The sequence below is a fragment of the Barbus barbus genome, assembly GCF_936440315.1.
Source record: "Barbus barbus genome assembly, chromosome: 41".
NCBI lineage: Eukaryota > Metazoa > Chordata > Actinopteri > Cypriniformes > Cyprinidae > Barbus > Barbus barbus.
In genome coordinates this window covers 23,159,908-23,174,792 of record NC_136719.1, presented here as the reverse complement: position 1 = coordinate 23,174,792, position 14,885 = coordinate 23,159,908, and the positions used below count along the sequence as shown (strand labels likewise).

Below are 14,885 nucleotides of genomic sequence, written 5' to 3'. Positions count from 1 at the left end.
TATAGCGGTTGGTGTTGATATTACATTAAAATCATAATATTTAATTTTATTTATAAGTTAGTTTTTTGTTTCTATTAAATATTAAACTGAAAGATTTTACAAAGCATTGTAATGTTGTAAGAAGTTAATATTATATATTTCTAATATATTGTATTATTTTAATTTTAATATATTTATTATAATATATTTAACTATAATATGTTTTATTTTTGCCTTTTTGATATAACAGTTGGTGCTGATTATGGCATTAAAAAAATCTAATATATTTTTATTTATAAAAACAAATGCAATTATATAGCTATTATTTTATAATGATACACTTAAACTTTGCATTAGATGACAAAACGTCAGCACAAGCACACTTTTTCCAGCAGAACACTGCATTAAAAGAAGTCTGTTTTTAAAATGAAAAATATTCCTCCTTCAACATTTATTTTCAGATGCCTCTTGCTTTGATGTTTTATTATCTAATGCAATGGCATGCGTACGTTCAATTTTAAGAGTTTCTACAACAAATACAGTCCAAATACTTTTTGGCACCATTGTATGTGATTGCCTTTTGCATTTCTACTCTAAAAGTGAAAAAGATGAATAGAAATAAGTATTGTTTTTGTTGTGGAGGGTTTCCCATCTTGACAGAGCGTTCTGAAAAATTATGACTGTGAAATCCCTCTGAAATGGGAGACAGCTGTCTTTGGCTGGAATTTTGTTGGCTCTTGCCGATTTCACTCTGTACACTGAGCTGGGCTTCCACTCTCAAGGCTTCTACGGCTAACTATAAGAAAAAGTAATAAAACAAACCCATGGGATCCTGAACAAGGAGCTTTGGAACAAACTGCAAACAAATAGAATGGCCAAGGAAAAAGCACTCATCACCTGTCGCGGGTGAAATGGAGCAGTTTGATCATAAAGCAGTTTTAAGACGTGGTCCTGGCACTGCTAGTGGAATCCCCCTCACTAGTGCTGACTCATTTGAGCCGCACGTCTCTCATTTGCAGCCCAACGAGGGGTTTCCCGCATGCTGCTGTGATAAGGAGCAAAATCGTTCCTGGTTTAGTGACTAATTCGGTAGGAATGATATTTTCTGTTCTGGTTTAAAGATATATTTTTTGGGTGAATGTTGTTTACTTTCTATTACTATGGTTTTTGGATTTTGTGTATAAATTCAAGCGTGGAAGACAGAATGCAACGTGCGCTCTTATGTAATTCCTGTTTGAAAAAGATCTTTGGGATTAGGGATGCACAACTCAAATCATTTGGTCAAAGATAAGGTTGATGAGAGATCTTGGAGTTCATACTGAGATCTCAGACTTTTGATTGGGTATACATGTCTGAGATCTTTTACTTTTGATTGCAAACTTTGCCAATTTGAGCATGTAGTGTTTTTTGATTGTCATTAGGTTAGTGGTGATGTCTAAAGAAATGGGTAGAAATTCTTATATAAATTCAAACACTGAAGATCGAATGCAATGTGAGCTATTATGTTATTACTCTTTACTCTTGGGATTAGGGATGCACAGTGCAGACCATTTGGTCTTACATAAAGTTAATGAGAAAGGTTTGTGTTCGTACTGAGAACTCAGATTTTTGTCTGCAGACTTTGCCAATCTGAGCAAGTGTTTTGAGGTCAGCATTAATTTCTCAGGAAGTGGGCGTGGGGTAAAACTGTGGGTAGAAATAGGTAATAATGTAACTGACTTGCGCCGCATGCAATCTCTATAGTATGGGAACCAGTCTGTAGGCGAGGAATTATGTAAGATCTATGATCTATGGTTATGACAGATGAACCCACAACAACTTTACCTGTCAAAACTGAGTTGAGTCATTAAGAACTTAAGGGGAAGAAGCAATGTCTGCCAATGAGAAAGGTCAAAGTATTGTAATCATAAAGCCGGTTGGCTAAACCTGGATTTCCCAAACAACTGAGGAAAGAACTTTGACTCAAAGCATGTGTGATACAAGACAGTTTGTCTCGCAAATAATATGATAGATAGATAGATAGATAGATCTAATCTGAGCTTCATTTGACAACCCAATTTGATCTCAATTAATCAACAATCTTTCTATTTCCAGATGGGCAGCAAATTTGGGAATTTGAAGCCACAGTTGACAAAGACAAAAGTCAGGCAGTAAGTCCAACGCCTGCATTTCATATATAACTGTACTTTCTGAAGGTCTATATTCAGTGCTCTTCTTGTATACTGTCTGTACTGTAGATACACCAAATAAAACAATTCTCTCATTCACAGAGCATGCTGTTCATTGAAGTACCTCCGTATAGAGACCCATCCATTTGCAATCCTGCCAAAGTCAACTTTTACGTAATAAATGGGAAACGGAAGCGCAGTCAACCGCAGCATTTCACCTACACGCCTCTACCAGGTGCGCAGAGTCTTTTTGCTCTTGTACCTTTAAGGCGGTTAGGCTTATTATTTATTGTACTCGTAATATTTTGATATGTGCATGGCCTCAGTTTGCATTTATTATATTGAATATAATTTAACGTTTCCATCATATGAATGTTAAAGGGATAGTTCAACCAAAAATGAAAATTCTGTCATTAATTAATTACCCTCATGTCGTTCCAAACCGTAGTGTAGTAGGACATTGTTAAAATAGTCATTATTAAAATAAGCAGGGAAATGCACACACATACATTGTGGTACTTTCATGAATGGCAGTGGAGACTGATCCGACTGATGAAATTGTTGAATAAAGTTGTTATTTTTGCTTTCTTTGCGCACAAAACATTCTCGTAGCTTTATAACATTACAGTTGAACCACTGATGTCACATGGACTATTTTAATGACGTGCTTACTACCTTTCTGGGCCATAAAACGTTTCAGTGGCATTGCTGTCTATGCAGTGTTAGAAAGCTCTTGGATTTCATCACAAATATCTTAATTTGTGTTCTGAAGATTAACGAAGGCCTTACAGGTTTGGATCGAAATGAGGGTGGGTAATTAATGACAGAATTTTTGGGTGAACTATCCCTTTAAGTCCAGGTTCAGAATTGATAAGTACACTTTGAATACTTTATAGTTATTCTCTCATTTTACTTTCCCAGTTCCGTCTATTAAGACAGAGCCAGTGGATGAATATGAATCTGGTCGGATGGGTTATTCCATGTCACAGATGCTGGGGGTGTCTCCCCAGCAGTACTATAACCCTCGAGGGGTCATCACCCCAGAGAGCGGCCTGGTGCCTTGCCTTGTCCCCTGTCAGCAGGCCCGCCTGGGTGTCTCCCCTCCAGATCACCGATTTCCGCAGCAGAGCTCAGCCATAATGTACTCCCGTCCTGGAAAGAGCTTGTCCAGCAGTCCTATTTACTCTCAGACGGGGGCTGCTATGATCCCAGACTCCCATCGATCAGTTCTGGTCCACACGGGTTCCCCAGCCCTGTCCTCTCACCTGGCTGGCCAGCATCCTTCCAACCAGCATCCCTCAATCATCCAGTTCTCTCCCACCAACCACCACCTGCTCAGAGGAGGAGATCCTCCCGCGCCACCACCCCCAGAACATCAGCACATCATTTATTGTGAAGGCTACAATCAGCATAGTCCTCAAGCCACAGGGGCAAACCATTCACCAGCACCAGCCCAGGCACCTCAGCATCCTCAGAATTACCCCACAGTCATCCAACAACAACCCTTCCTTCAGAGAGTGGCCAAAGACAGGTCATCTCCCGTCCAAGAAGAGCCCCAGAGATGTTCCTCGACGGAAGAACAGAGAGCCAGCGTTCCTGGACGAGTCACAGTCAAGCAGGAGAACTTGGACCAGGCCTACCTTGATGATGGTGAGTAGCTACAGGTTGACCAACTGCTCTTCTGATGGTTGCTAGAAGGTGTTCGTAGTTGTAAACTGGTTGGGAAACTTTAGAAACTGCTTCTTACATAGTCAATCTGCACAGTGGCTCAGAAGCATCAGTGCATGAAGAGACACATGCTTTCTAATTGTCCGTAAAAATAAGTTGTCATAGGAATGCATTGTCAGGAACCATTCTGTCACATTCTTTGACATGCTAATGCACCATTAGAAATGTACCTGTCTGATTTTAGGCAATAGCAGGAGGAGTGTTTTTCAAGTCCATCTCTTGTTGTCTTAACCTTTAGTTTTTCGTTTATTCACACATATGACTCAAAGGACAGTGTGACACTAGCAATAACGTATATTATATATAGTGGAATGAATAAAAGATCTATTTTGTACCATTGGCTTTGGAGTATATACTTTCCATTACTCAGTAAGAATGAAATGGGAATGAATTAGCTAGAATGAATTGAATGGATATGGCTGCACGTTTCCTTACACACACCCTCTGTTTTGATTTTCAATTGTGTCAAAAAAATCATGGGCAAGATATAATGACTTCGAAAATGGCCAAACCATGATGTGGCAGAATACTGGCAAGGGAAGGCGCAAGATTCCAATGTCACTTCTGTAAGGCAATTTGGGAATTCAGGGGGTCTTGTGGTTCATTATATCTCATGCAGGGGGTTCCTGACAAGGAAATGGGTGCTTTTTCGACCTCGCAAATAAAAAAAGGGAAAGAAAACTGCACAGCTCCAAAACTTCTTGGACATGTTGACAGTGTTATGATTCGCAAAACAAGTGCCATGGCAACCCATTGTCAAACAGTGGAATGGGCTGCCTGGGAGAGCTGGGGAAAGCCTTTTTGTTTGTTATACTTGGCCAGGGCTTCCCCTTGGCCCCACGCCCCCCAATACTGCGGGGGGAACCCACGAGAGGATTTGCTTTTTTCCACAGGTCGCACTCTTGCCAATCTGGAGGATAGAACTCTTATTTACAGCTGCTGCACTTATCCAGAAAGGCAGCCTGATCTGAACAAGATAGTGATGGGTGGGAGTCTGCAGGAAAGGGAAAGGGCCATGTTGGATGGAAAAACTGAAGCGGATGGGTCCGGGAGCCAAAGATGGAATTTCTTCTGCATACTCTAATAGGGTTTCCCTGAGTAAACAGCAACCCTGCAACTGTAGACAAGTTAATAGAGCGTTACTATGAGATTCCTGGGACTTTAAACCTTTGATGTTTACATAACAAGATGCTGGTATAGAACATTTCTAATGAATCCCTGTAGACCCCCCTTTTTATGTACAAGCATTTCTGGTAGCCCCATTATAGTTTAACACCACTCTGGTAAACCCATAAAGGTGCCGGTGAATTCCCTCATTAAGGCCCCTTAAAGCAAGACAGAAACTGCTGAGATTTTTAAACACCTCAGGGAATAACAGTGGCCACACAGAATACACTGCTCTTGCAACTATTTGGAGCGGTTAAGTGACGAAAGCACAAGGCTGCTAACTAGGAAGTTACCACTTTACCACTCCAACCCAAAATAGTTGGAAATGCTGAATCTCACAAGGTGTGAGGCAGCTGTTTTTGTCATTCTACTCATGAGCAAGGCTGCTAACCTCGAGTTGCAACTGTGGGATTGACCCTGCAACAAGTTGCTTTAGCTTAGTGGATTCAGCATGGTCTTTATAGTTGGCATAATTATAAACCAGTCTAAATTAGTTGGTTAAGCTAGTTAAGAAGCCTGGTGGCTCCAGTTTTACTTTGAAGAAGTGATGCCAGTAGTACAGACGAAGTCCAGGTCACTGAGAGCAGGAAGGACGACGACCACAAAAAGTCCCCGTTGCTTCTGCTTGCAGAAGTGCCAAGGTGTAGAGATCCACCCACTAACATCTCACCGTTTGATGTCTGCCAAGACCTTCACACACAGCCGGTTGTAATATGACTCATGCAGATACATCTATATCACTCAGAATTTTGATGGTGGCTTTTGAAGGGGTATCAGGGTTTCTGTGGTCGGCTTTCTGTATAGAAACTGTACCTTCATCTATTTCATTATGAACATGCATGTTTTGCATTTCTCAATAGCAAGAAAAGGAAGCTAAGGACATCTTTTGTGTGAATTCTAGAGTTTTCATAACCAACGGCTTCATTACAAGCTTAACTAGCAAGACTTGTTCGACTGTCTTAGCAATGGTGGTCCACTAGCTTGACCAACTAGATTGTTACCAGACTAAGCTCTCATAGAAATGCACGCTAGTCCAAACTGATCTTTTTTGGCAAGGTAGTAATGTTCTTTTTATTTTTTTCCTTGACTTTACACCTATGATTTTTGCTTATCTCCTCATTGGCCCTTAACAAGTGTTACCCTTGATATAAACGGCCAAACTGGCCCAGAGTTTTCAGGGTACAACGGTTGCCAATCTTCCAGGGCTCAACTGGCCCGACTTAGGCTTCCCAGGCTGGAACCGAAGCCTGAGGCAACAGAGTTGAAGTTCTTCCAGCTGGAGAGAGCAGCAGGAATAATTTAGATAGAGCACGTAAGCCGTGCACATTAGTTTCAGATCACTTGCATCCAGTTTTGGACCACGTGTGTGCCAAGCCATTGGATTTCTGGCTGTGAAAACGGGGTCCTGATAAGATGTAGCTTTGTTCTTTAAAAGTGGTGTTCGAAATAAGCAGCATCTGTAGTTTGTAGAGTTGAACATGGCACTGAAGGCAGAGTTAAAAGAGAAGCAGATCTCGATAGTTTGGCTTTTGGTTTTGCTCTTTCTAAACTGGTCTGTTTTGGAGGGCAAACAGTCAGACCTGTGGTGTAGGCTCTTCCTGTCCTTTACGCTTACACTGTGGCTTTATTATTCGCTTAGTGCTAGCCAGTACCCCCACACACACACATTACCTTGTAGATCATGTGTTGTATGTCTGTTCACATTTTTTTCAACATACATCACATTTCTTACTCTGCTGTTACAGACCTTAGTCAGGGTTGGCCATATTTTCATGCCAATTTTTTGTCTCCAGAAAGACAAATTTTCAGTGTTGCATTACATAAAAAATGACACCTAGATAGCATGAAAAAGGTCAATATTTTTTGTCACTCATTTCAGAAAGTGATACACATATATTATTAGGGCTGGACGATATGGCCAAATTTTATATCACAATATATTTCTTAATTTCGGTCGATACAATATAATTCCGATATATATATAAAAAAAGCCTCATAAAAACTACCAAGAAGGCCCACAACAGATGTCTGTACCTACAACCTTATGAAGAATGAATTTGCCAAGTCTATGAACTCCTCCTATAAAACTTTATAATATTTTACGGGGGAAAAAACAGCACAAATAAATTAATGTTCATATTTTATTTGTATTTAGCCTTCATACAAACAAGAAATGTGAAATCACTGTCAAATAAACATCTCAGACTCACCTTATTAATATTGATATCTTTAACTTCAAACTGTAGGCTAACATACACTACCATGCAGTCAAAAGTTTTTGAACAGTATGATTTTTTATGTTTTTTTAAATAATTCTCTTCTGCTCACCAAGCCTGCATTTATTTGATCCAAAATAAATGCAGCAAAAACAGTAACATTTTGAAATATTTTTACCATTTAAAATGACTGTTTTCTATTTGAAAATATTTTAAAATGCAAGTTATTCCTGTGATTTCAAAGCTGAATTTTTAGCATCATTACTCCAGTCACATGATCCTTCAGAAATCATTCTAATATTCTGATTTGCATTTATTATTATGTTGAAAACAGTGGAGCAGAATATTTTCAGGTTTCTTTGATGAATAGAAAGTTCAGAAGAACAGCATCTATATGAAATAGAAATATTGTGTAATATTATAAATGTCTTTATCATCACGTTTGATCAATTTAAAGCATCCTTGCAAAAATAAAAGTATTACTTTCTATAACCCCCCCCCCCCCCCCCCCCCAAAAAAAGACAAAAAAATTATACTGACTCCAAGTGAGTTGCTTCTGAAAAAATAAAAATAAAATTCAGTAACAATGAAAACATGTTTCTGGAGACTGGCTTATTATTGAAAATGCAATCTGATTGTCTGCCAGTAGGAGGCACTTTGAGAGCGGTAGAACTAGCGGTTTCCCCACTAATGGCTGTAATCTAAGCAGCTCCACTCATGAACGCTACTTTATCAGATACAATGAAAGTGCCATCAAAACTATTCTGAAGACAGTTGGTTCTCTTCTGAGATACATTCATATAAATCACCCGCACCGCGTTTTGATTTTGAAACGTGCAGTGCTCATGTTTATTCAACGAAGTAAAACACCACAAATAAATAAATGTATGGGAAACACTGTATATCGAAATATCGTAAATGTTTAAAAGTCATATCACCGTTATTGAAAAAAATTGTAGCGCGATACATATTGATATTGAATTATTGTCCAGCCCTATATATTATATAGATTCATTACACATAGAGTGAAATATTTCAAGCCTTTATTTCTTGAAATTTTGATGATTATGGCTTACAGATAATGAAAACCCAAAATTTAGTGTCTCAGAAAATTAGAATATTACATAAGATCAATCAAAAAAGGATATTTTAAACAGAAATGTCAGGCTTCTGAAATGTATGTTCATTTCTATGAACTCAATACTTGGTTGGGCCTCCTTTTGCATGAATTACTGCATCGATGCGGCGTGGCATGGAGGCAATCAGCCTGTGGCACTGCTCAGGTGTAGTGAAAGCCCAGGATGCTTTGATAGCGCCCTTCAGGTCATCTGCATTGTTGGGTCTGGTGTCTCTCATCTTCCTCTTGACAGTACCCCATAGATTCTCTATGGGGTTCAGGTCAGGCGAGTTTGCTGGCCAATCAAGCACAGTAACACCATGGTCATTTAATCAGCTTTTGGTACCTTTGGCAGTGTGGGCAGATGACAAGTCCTGCTGGAAAATGAAATCAGCATCTCCATAAAGCTCTGAAGTGCTCTAAAATGTCCTGGTAGATGGCTGCGTTGACTGTGGACTTTAGAAAACACAGTGGACCAACACCAGCAGATGACATGGCAGCCCAAATCATCACTGACTGTGGAAACTTCACACTGGACTTCAAGCAACATGGATTCTGTGCCTCTCCACTCTTCCTCCAGACTCTGGGACCTTGATTTCCAAATGAAATGCAAAATTTACTTTCATCTGAAAAGAGGACTTTGGACCACTGAGCAACAGTCCAGTTCTTTTTCTCTACAGCCCAGGTAAGACGCTTCTGACGTTGTCTCTGGTTCAGAAGTGGCTTGGTAGCCCTTTTCCTGAAGACGTCTGAGCATGGTGACTCTTGATGCACTGACTCCAGCTTCAGCCCACTCCTTGTGAAGCTCTCACATGTGTTTGAATCAGCTTTGATTGACAGTATTCTCAAGCTTGTGGTCATCCCTGTTGCTTGTGCACCTTTTCCTACCCAAATTCTTCCTTCCAGTCAACTTTGTATTTAATATGCTTTGATACAGCACTCTGTAAACAGCCACTCCTTTCAGTAATGACCCTCTGTGACTTACCCTCTTTGTGGAGGGGTCAATGTTCATTTTCTGGATCATTGCCAAGTCAGCAGTCTTCCCCATTATTGTGGTTTCAAAGAACAAGAGATAGCCTGAATTTATACTGTAGGGATGGTCATTAATTGAAACTCAAATGTAAATATTCTAATATTTTGAGATACTGATTTTTAACTTTCATGAGCTGTAAGCTCTAATCATCAAAATTAAAACAAAAAACTTTTGAAATATTTTACTTTACATGTAACAAATCTAAAATATATGAAAGTCTAACTTTTTGAAATAAGTTACAATAAAAAATGAACTTTTTCATGATATTCAAATTTTTTGAGATGTACCCTGTAGATGGCATTTACTATGACTAAGGTCCATACATACTGTATGTATGTATGTATATATATATATATATATATATATATATATATATATACATACATATACATACATATATATATATATCATGTTATTTCATGGTGTCATATGCTTTTTATCTATCTTGTTGGGGACTTTCCATTATCCTCTATTGCTTTAATTATGAGCAAATCATTTTTACTTTTTCGTTAAAATTCTTTACTCCGTTTAAATCATAGGGACTGGTTCCCACAACATAGTGGATTATATACTTTTTGAGACATTTGGTCCACACAATGTTGGCAAAGCCTGATCCACATACACATGCAGTTCTGGTCCACATGAAGACATACCTTAGACTTCATTTGTTTTTATATAAAGCTAATAGTAATGACTACAGCCTAACCCTACACCTAAAAGAAAACCTTTCACATTTTCTGTCCCCAAGGATAGCTAAGTATATGTGCGCACACACACATAGTGACTGAGTCATCTACTATTCTCTGTCTTGCCCTCCACCGTTGGTTTGTAAACTAGCTTTCTGATTGGCCGAGGTCTCTCCAGCCAGACACTCACCTATTATACCGCCCAGTCTGTACACTTCCTTTACAGCTGTAAACTCATCAGTGTGTGCCAACCCTTCATTACTTTCCCCATAAGCCCTCTGTCCTGTAGATTGCATATGGACAGCAAGCATACTTCATCATGGGGCTTGTTTTGAAGATATGTGTTGATCTGATTTTAGATCGCTTTGGGTATTTTTCTTTCGGGTCATTACGAAACCATCTAACAAACACGCTAACAACCATGTAGCGACGTGCTAAAAGCCACATCAGCAAGTTTTGCTCAGGGAGGCACCACTTGTATTTTCTTTGGTAAATCTAGTATCTTACTGCTGTTACATTTCAAAAAGTCTAGCTTCCCCACAGTTGAGAGTTTCTTTTAAGCTGTTATATAGTAGGATGGCTGCAGGGCCTCGTATTCAGTTTTTTTACTCCCTGATAAAGCACCTCAGCATCCTGCTGCTTCCAGTTTATTCCTCTCTCATCTGTTCTTCATTAATCTCAGAAGGAAAAACAGATGTCATCCACGTCCCATACTTAGGGTTGTATGATTAAAACCACAAGGCTTTCTTGATTGCGCTGTTATAGATTCTATTGAATAGAAAAACTGTTTTAATTTGAGCCTAATAACAATAATTACAAATTTCTTGAATAATGCATTTTAGTATTTTTATAAAAAATATACATATTTATTTATTTTAAAGGGCTGTTTAGTGATTCAAGATGATTCATTAGCCTTTATTGAGTCTGAGCTGGTCTAAACTTTTCATGCTGTATTTAAGGTATTTATTTTTATGTGTCATTGTGCTTACACAATCAAAGCTTCAAATGGGGAAATCAGTTGAACATTAAGTTCCTTCTCCTCTAACGCAAGCTTTGACCACAACAAACGCTGTTTGTCAAAATATTTCAGTGTTTCATCTAATTCTTGGCTGGCTGATGTTTTTCTTTTGCATACATTTTGCAAAACCTGTGCATATTTACCATTGCACTATACAGAGCTACAGAGCACTTGCTGGTTGCATGTTTGCTGGTATGTAATATTGCATTATTAATTGCTAATAATAGAATGCAACTTCCTTTATTGGGCTTCATTATTAATTTTATGCTAAGTATTCAGACTGGCCATCAATAACTCAGTCACAAACATATAGCTCAAGAGAATCTATACGCTCCACCTGTTATTCCAGCACATCCATCATAACAAACAGCATGGCACTGCATATTGTGGCAGTGATGACTTGTGCTCTGGGTTTCCAGGCTGAAGTGACTCGTCCTGATAGTATACAGCACTGAGGATGTGGCCGATCAGGTTAAACCACATTATCTTCACGCTGTAGAGTTTTTAAACCTAAGCCTGCATGATGGTGTGCAGCTGCTGAATAAGTGAAAGGTGAACGGTGGATAGGCCTATACAACAAATGGAATCTTTTGTCCTTAACCAACCTATTTTTTAATACCATTACTTATCTACTAAACTTTTTTGGACATGGTGCCATGGTAATACTTTTTGGACAGTACCATCAAATTATAATACCAATCTGTTCTTGGTCTACTAGGTAATTGTACCGTCAATCAGTGAATTCGTCATTATTTTGCTCCATGCTTAACTCAAACATTGGGGGTGTTTTCCCACATTAGATTTGATCTTACCTGTGACCTTTGTTCATGTCTGAGTTGTGGCTAGACTAGAGTTGGTGTGTGGTAGTGTAGTGATTGTGTTAACAGCACCATGCGCCCTGCTGCTATTCTTAGAATGAAGAGGCAGTAAAAGTTTCCATTTATGCCCCCCTGTAAAAAGAGTAACAGCAGGAAGTAATGGCCAATGCAAGGGCTTCACTGAATCTGTTCTGTCAGATTTCACCTATAGTGCCCGTTCAGTGCCGCTGCAGCTTAACATGTGAAAGTGATAATAAGTGTACGATAGTTGACTTTTGTATCAGATATTTTTATCTAGTGACAAATTAACACACACAGAAACATATACAGAGCTGGGTAGTAACTGATTACATATAATCTTGACTACGTACTTACATAATGTGTGTGTACTGTGTATATTTATTATGTATATATAAATACACACACATGCATGTATATATTTAAGAAAAATGTTATGTTTATATATCAAATATTTATATATGATATAATTTATATGAATATAAATATATGCACGTAAATACATGTAAATGTTTTCAACATATATGCAGTATGTGTTTATAATTTTTTTTTTCTCTTTGTATTTTTATATCAATGTGGTACAAGATTATTTTATTTAAATCAATGTAATAAACAAGATTTAGAGTAATCAAAAAGTAATCAGATTATAGTAAATAAAATATGTAACAATTGGATTACGTTACTAACTAGAATTTTTGTCGTATAATTTGTAATCATTAATCTACCCAGTTCTGTATTTCCATCATAATATATTAGATTTTGATACAATTGCTGTATAGTACTACATCATATATCTGGAGTTTTTACATTGGCTGAATTCAAGTAAATTTCAATGTCTAATATTTATCTGGAAATATACTGGAAATCTGCAAATATATATTTAATGTTAATTTAATTTTCTATAATAAAATATATATTTAAAAAATAATTACAAATATTTTACAAGTACTTAGAAATAATTACATGTATATACTAATTTACACATAATGTACAAAACACGTATAACATCTGGAAATATATATTTAATATACTTAAATTAGCATATATGTTCAAAATAATATTAAATAACATAATAAATAACATTTTGAGTTTTTAGACCCTTTTTTTTGTTAAATATAAACTTTTTTAACCCCACTGTGCAGTTGCACATTATGCTGCTCACGTTCACAAATGTTCAGTCCTTTCATTTTTAAACAAGTTCTTCTTTTCTGTCATTTCTGTAGTGAATGAGATCATACGGAAGGATCTGACTGGAGTGCCTGGCAGGGGTCAGACATAGAGGAAACCCCTGATCAGGAGGCACCCAGGAACCCTGGAGTGTCCTGCCGTCAGCGCCACACATGAGAGCAGCAGCAACGATGCCTCGGCCCGGTCAAGCGTCACCCCTGACAAAAACTGGATCATGGACCACATTTAACCAAACATCCATCTCAGTCAACTCCAGGAACAGCAGTGTGTTGATGTGTAAATGGTATTGAATTTCCCTGCTATTATTTGACTTTTGAAACTCATCCAATGTTGATCTCATATGTCAGTTGTCAGAGCCTTGGGCCTTCATAAACAGTTTGGAATGGACAGGTGGAGTTAAGTCAATTTTTTTCCTTTTTGTGGGTTTTTTATTCCATAGCCTTTTGACTCCCGTTAATGAACTCACTCAGATTAGTGTATTTCGAGCAATAACCTCATCAAACATCTGTCATATTCCCCAAAACAAGAGGTTTGCACATACTTCTGAATGGAAAGTGGATAAATACATCACACCACTGCTAATGTTTGATATACGAGTCTAAGAATAGGCTGTTTTTGTATTAAGTGAACCACGTGTACATCAATCCAAATTTTTGAATAAAAAAGCCTTATTTTAAATTGCTATAAGCAAATGCACTGTTCGTGAAGGGAAAACAGCGTATGCACTTCTTGTCAGTGAATTATATTTTATTTAAAGTATCTCAGCAAAATGTGATTTGTATGTAATCATGTAGATGTTGAGCAAATACAGCTAAAAAACCAATGAAGTGATATTTTCTTCTTTGTGATGTATATAGAAACTTTTTTAACATCTGTGCCTTTTCCTAAAGTGCTGTCATTCTACCAAAAAACGTAGAACAAGCAAACCAAAAATGAATGGAAATGTACCTTGTCAAGTCAGAGCCCATAATGCCCTGCACTACATTTAGGTTCTGAAATGTCTTTGTGCCGAACTAAAATTGTATGGTTATCATATTTTATCATTGTTTATTTGTGTATGACTTTACCAGTTCCATCTGTTGTATATGAATAGACAACACTTGAAATATTCAAGTTTTGTGCCCCATGTTAAAATTACAGATCTTTCTCATGGAGTATTTTATTAACCATAACTCCTTTGCTTTTATGATATTCATTTATATTTTGTGTGTAAATGTAAAACATTCAGTTTCTGTATTTATACTTAAAGTAGATACGGTCTTCATGTCTCTGTAACATACTGTCACATTCATTTTCTCATTTGAATACAAACTGACAAAAGTAACAAACTAATCAAGAAGCATCAGCTTGTATTAAGAGAATATATTTGGAAGCGATCCTGCCCACTTTAAAATAAAAATCATAAGCAATTATGCAGAGTATATTTTTCTATGTCTTTACGATTTTGGCTGAATAATTAAAAGAGGCATAAATTAATAATTCAAGTATTATCTCAAATTGATTTTGGAACACATTGTAAAAAGAGTGATGCTAATGTTTCCGTGGAGCCATTGTTTCTGTGTACAATGGGCATAACAAAACTATATTCAGAATGTAAACCTTTTTATTTTACTGTAAATAGATTGCCTCAAAAGTGTATAGACTGTTTCTATAATTTTTATTTTTTAGAATCAGATAGTCATAATAGGAAGAAAATATTTATATGAACTGAATCAGTTGTTCGCTTGACATTTAATATCTTATAACCAA

The 14,885-nt window shown here is 37.4% G+C and overlaps 1 protein-coding gene across 2 annotated transcripts in view; it reads left to right on the top strand.

The window, feature by feature from the left end:
* LOC306860110 (nuclear factor of activated T-cells, cytoplasmic 2-like) overlaps positions 1-14,610 on the top strand; it is a 37,632-nt gene extending 23,022 nt beyond the window's left edge. For both annotated transcript variants that reach the window (XM_079401648.1, XM_079401647.1), the window contains exons 7-10: positions 2,074-2,129; positions 2,250-2,382; positions 3,069-3,797; positions 13,172-14,610. In XM_079401648.1, coding sequence (XP_079257774.1) covers positions 2,074-2,129; positions 2,250-2,382; positions 3,069-3,797; positions 13,172-13,227 — 974 coding nt within the window. In that variant the 3' untranslated portion in view covers positions 13,228-14,610. The remainder of the gene's footprint in view (positions 1-2,073; positions 2,130-2,249; positions 2,383-3,068; positions 3,798-13,171) is intronic.
* Positions 14,611-14,885: the final 275 nt, after the last annotated feature.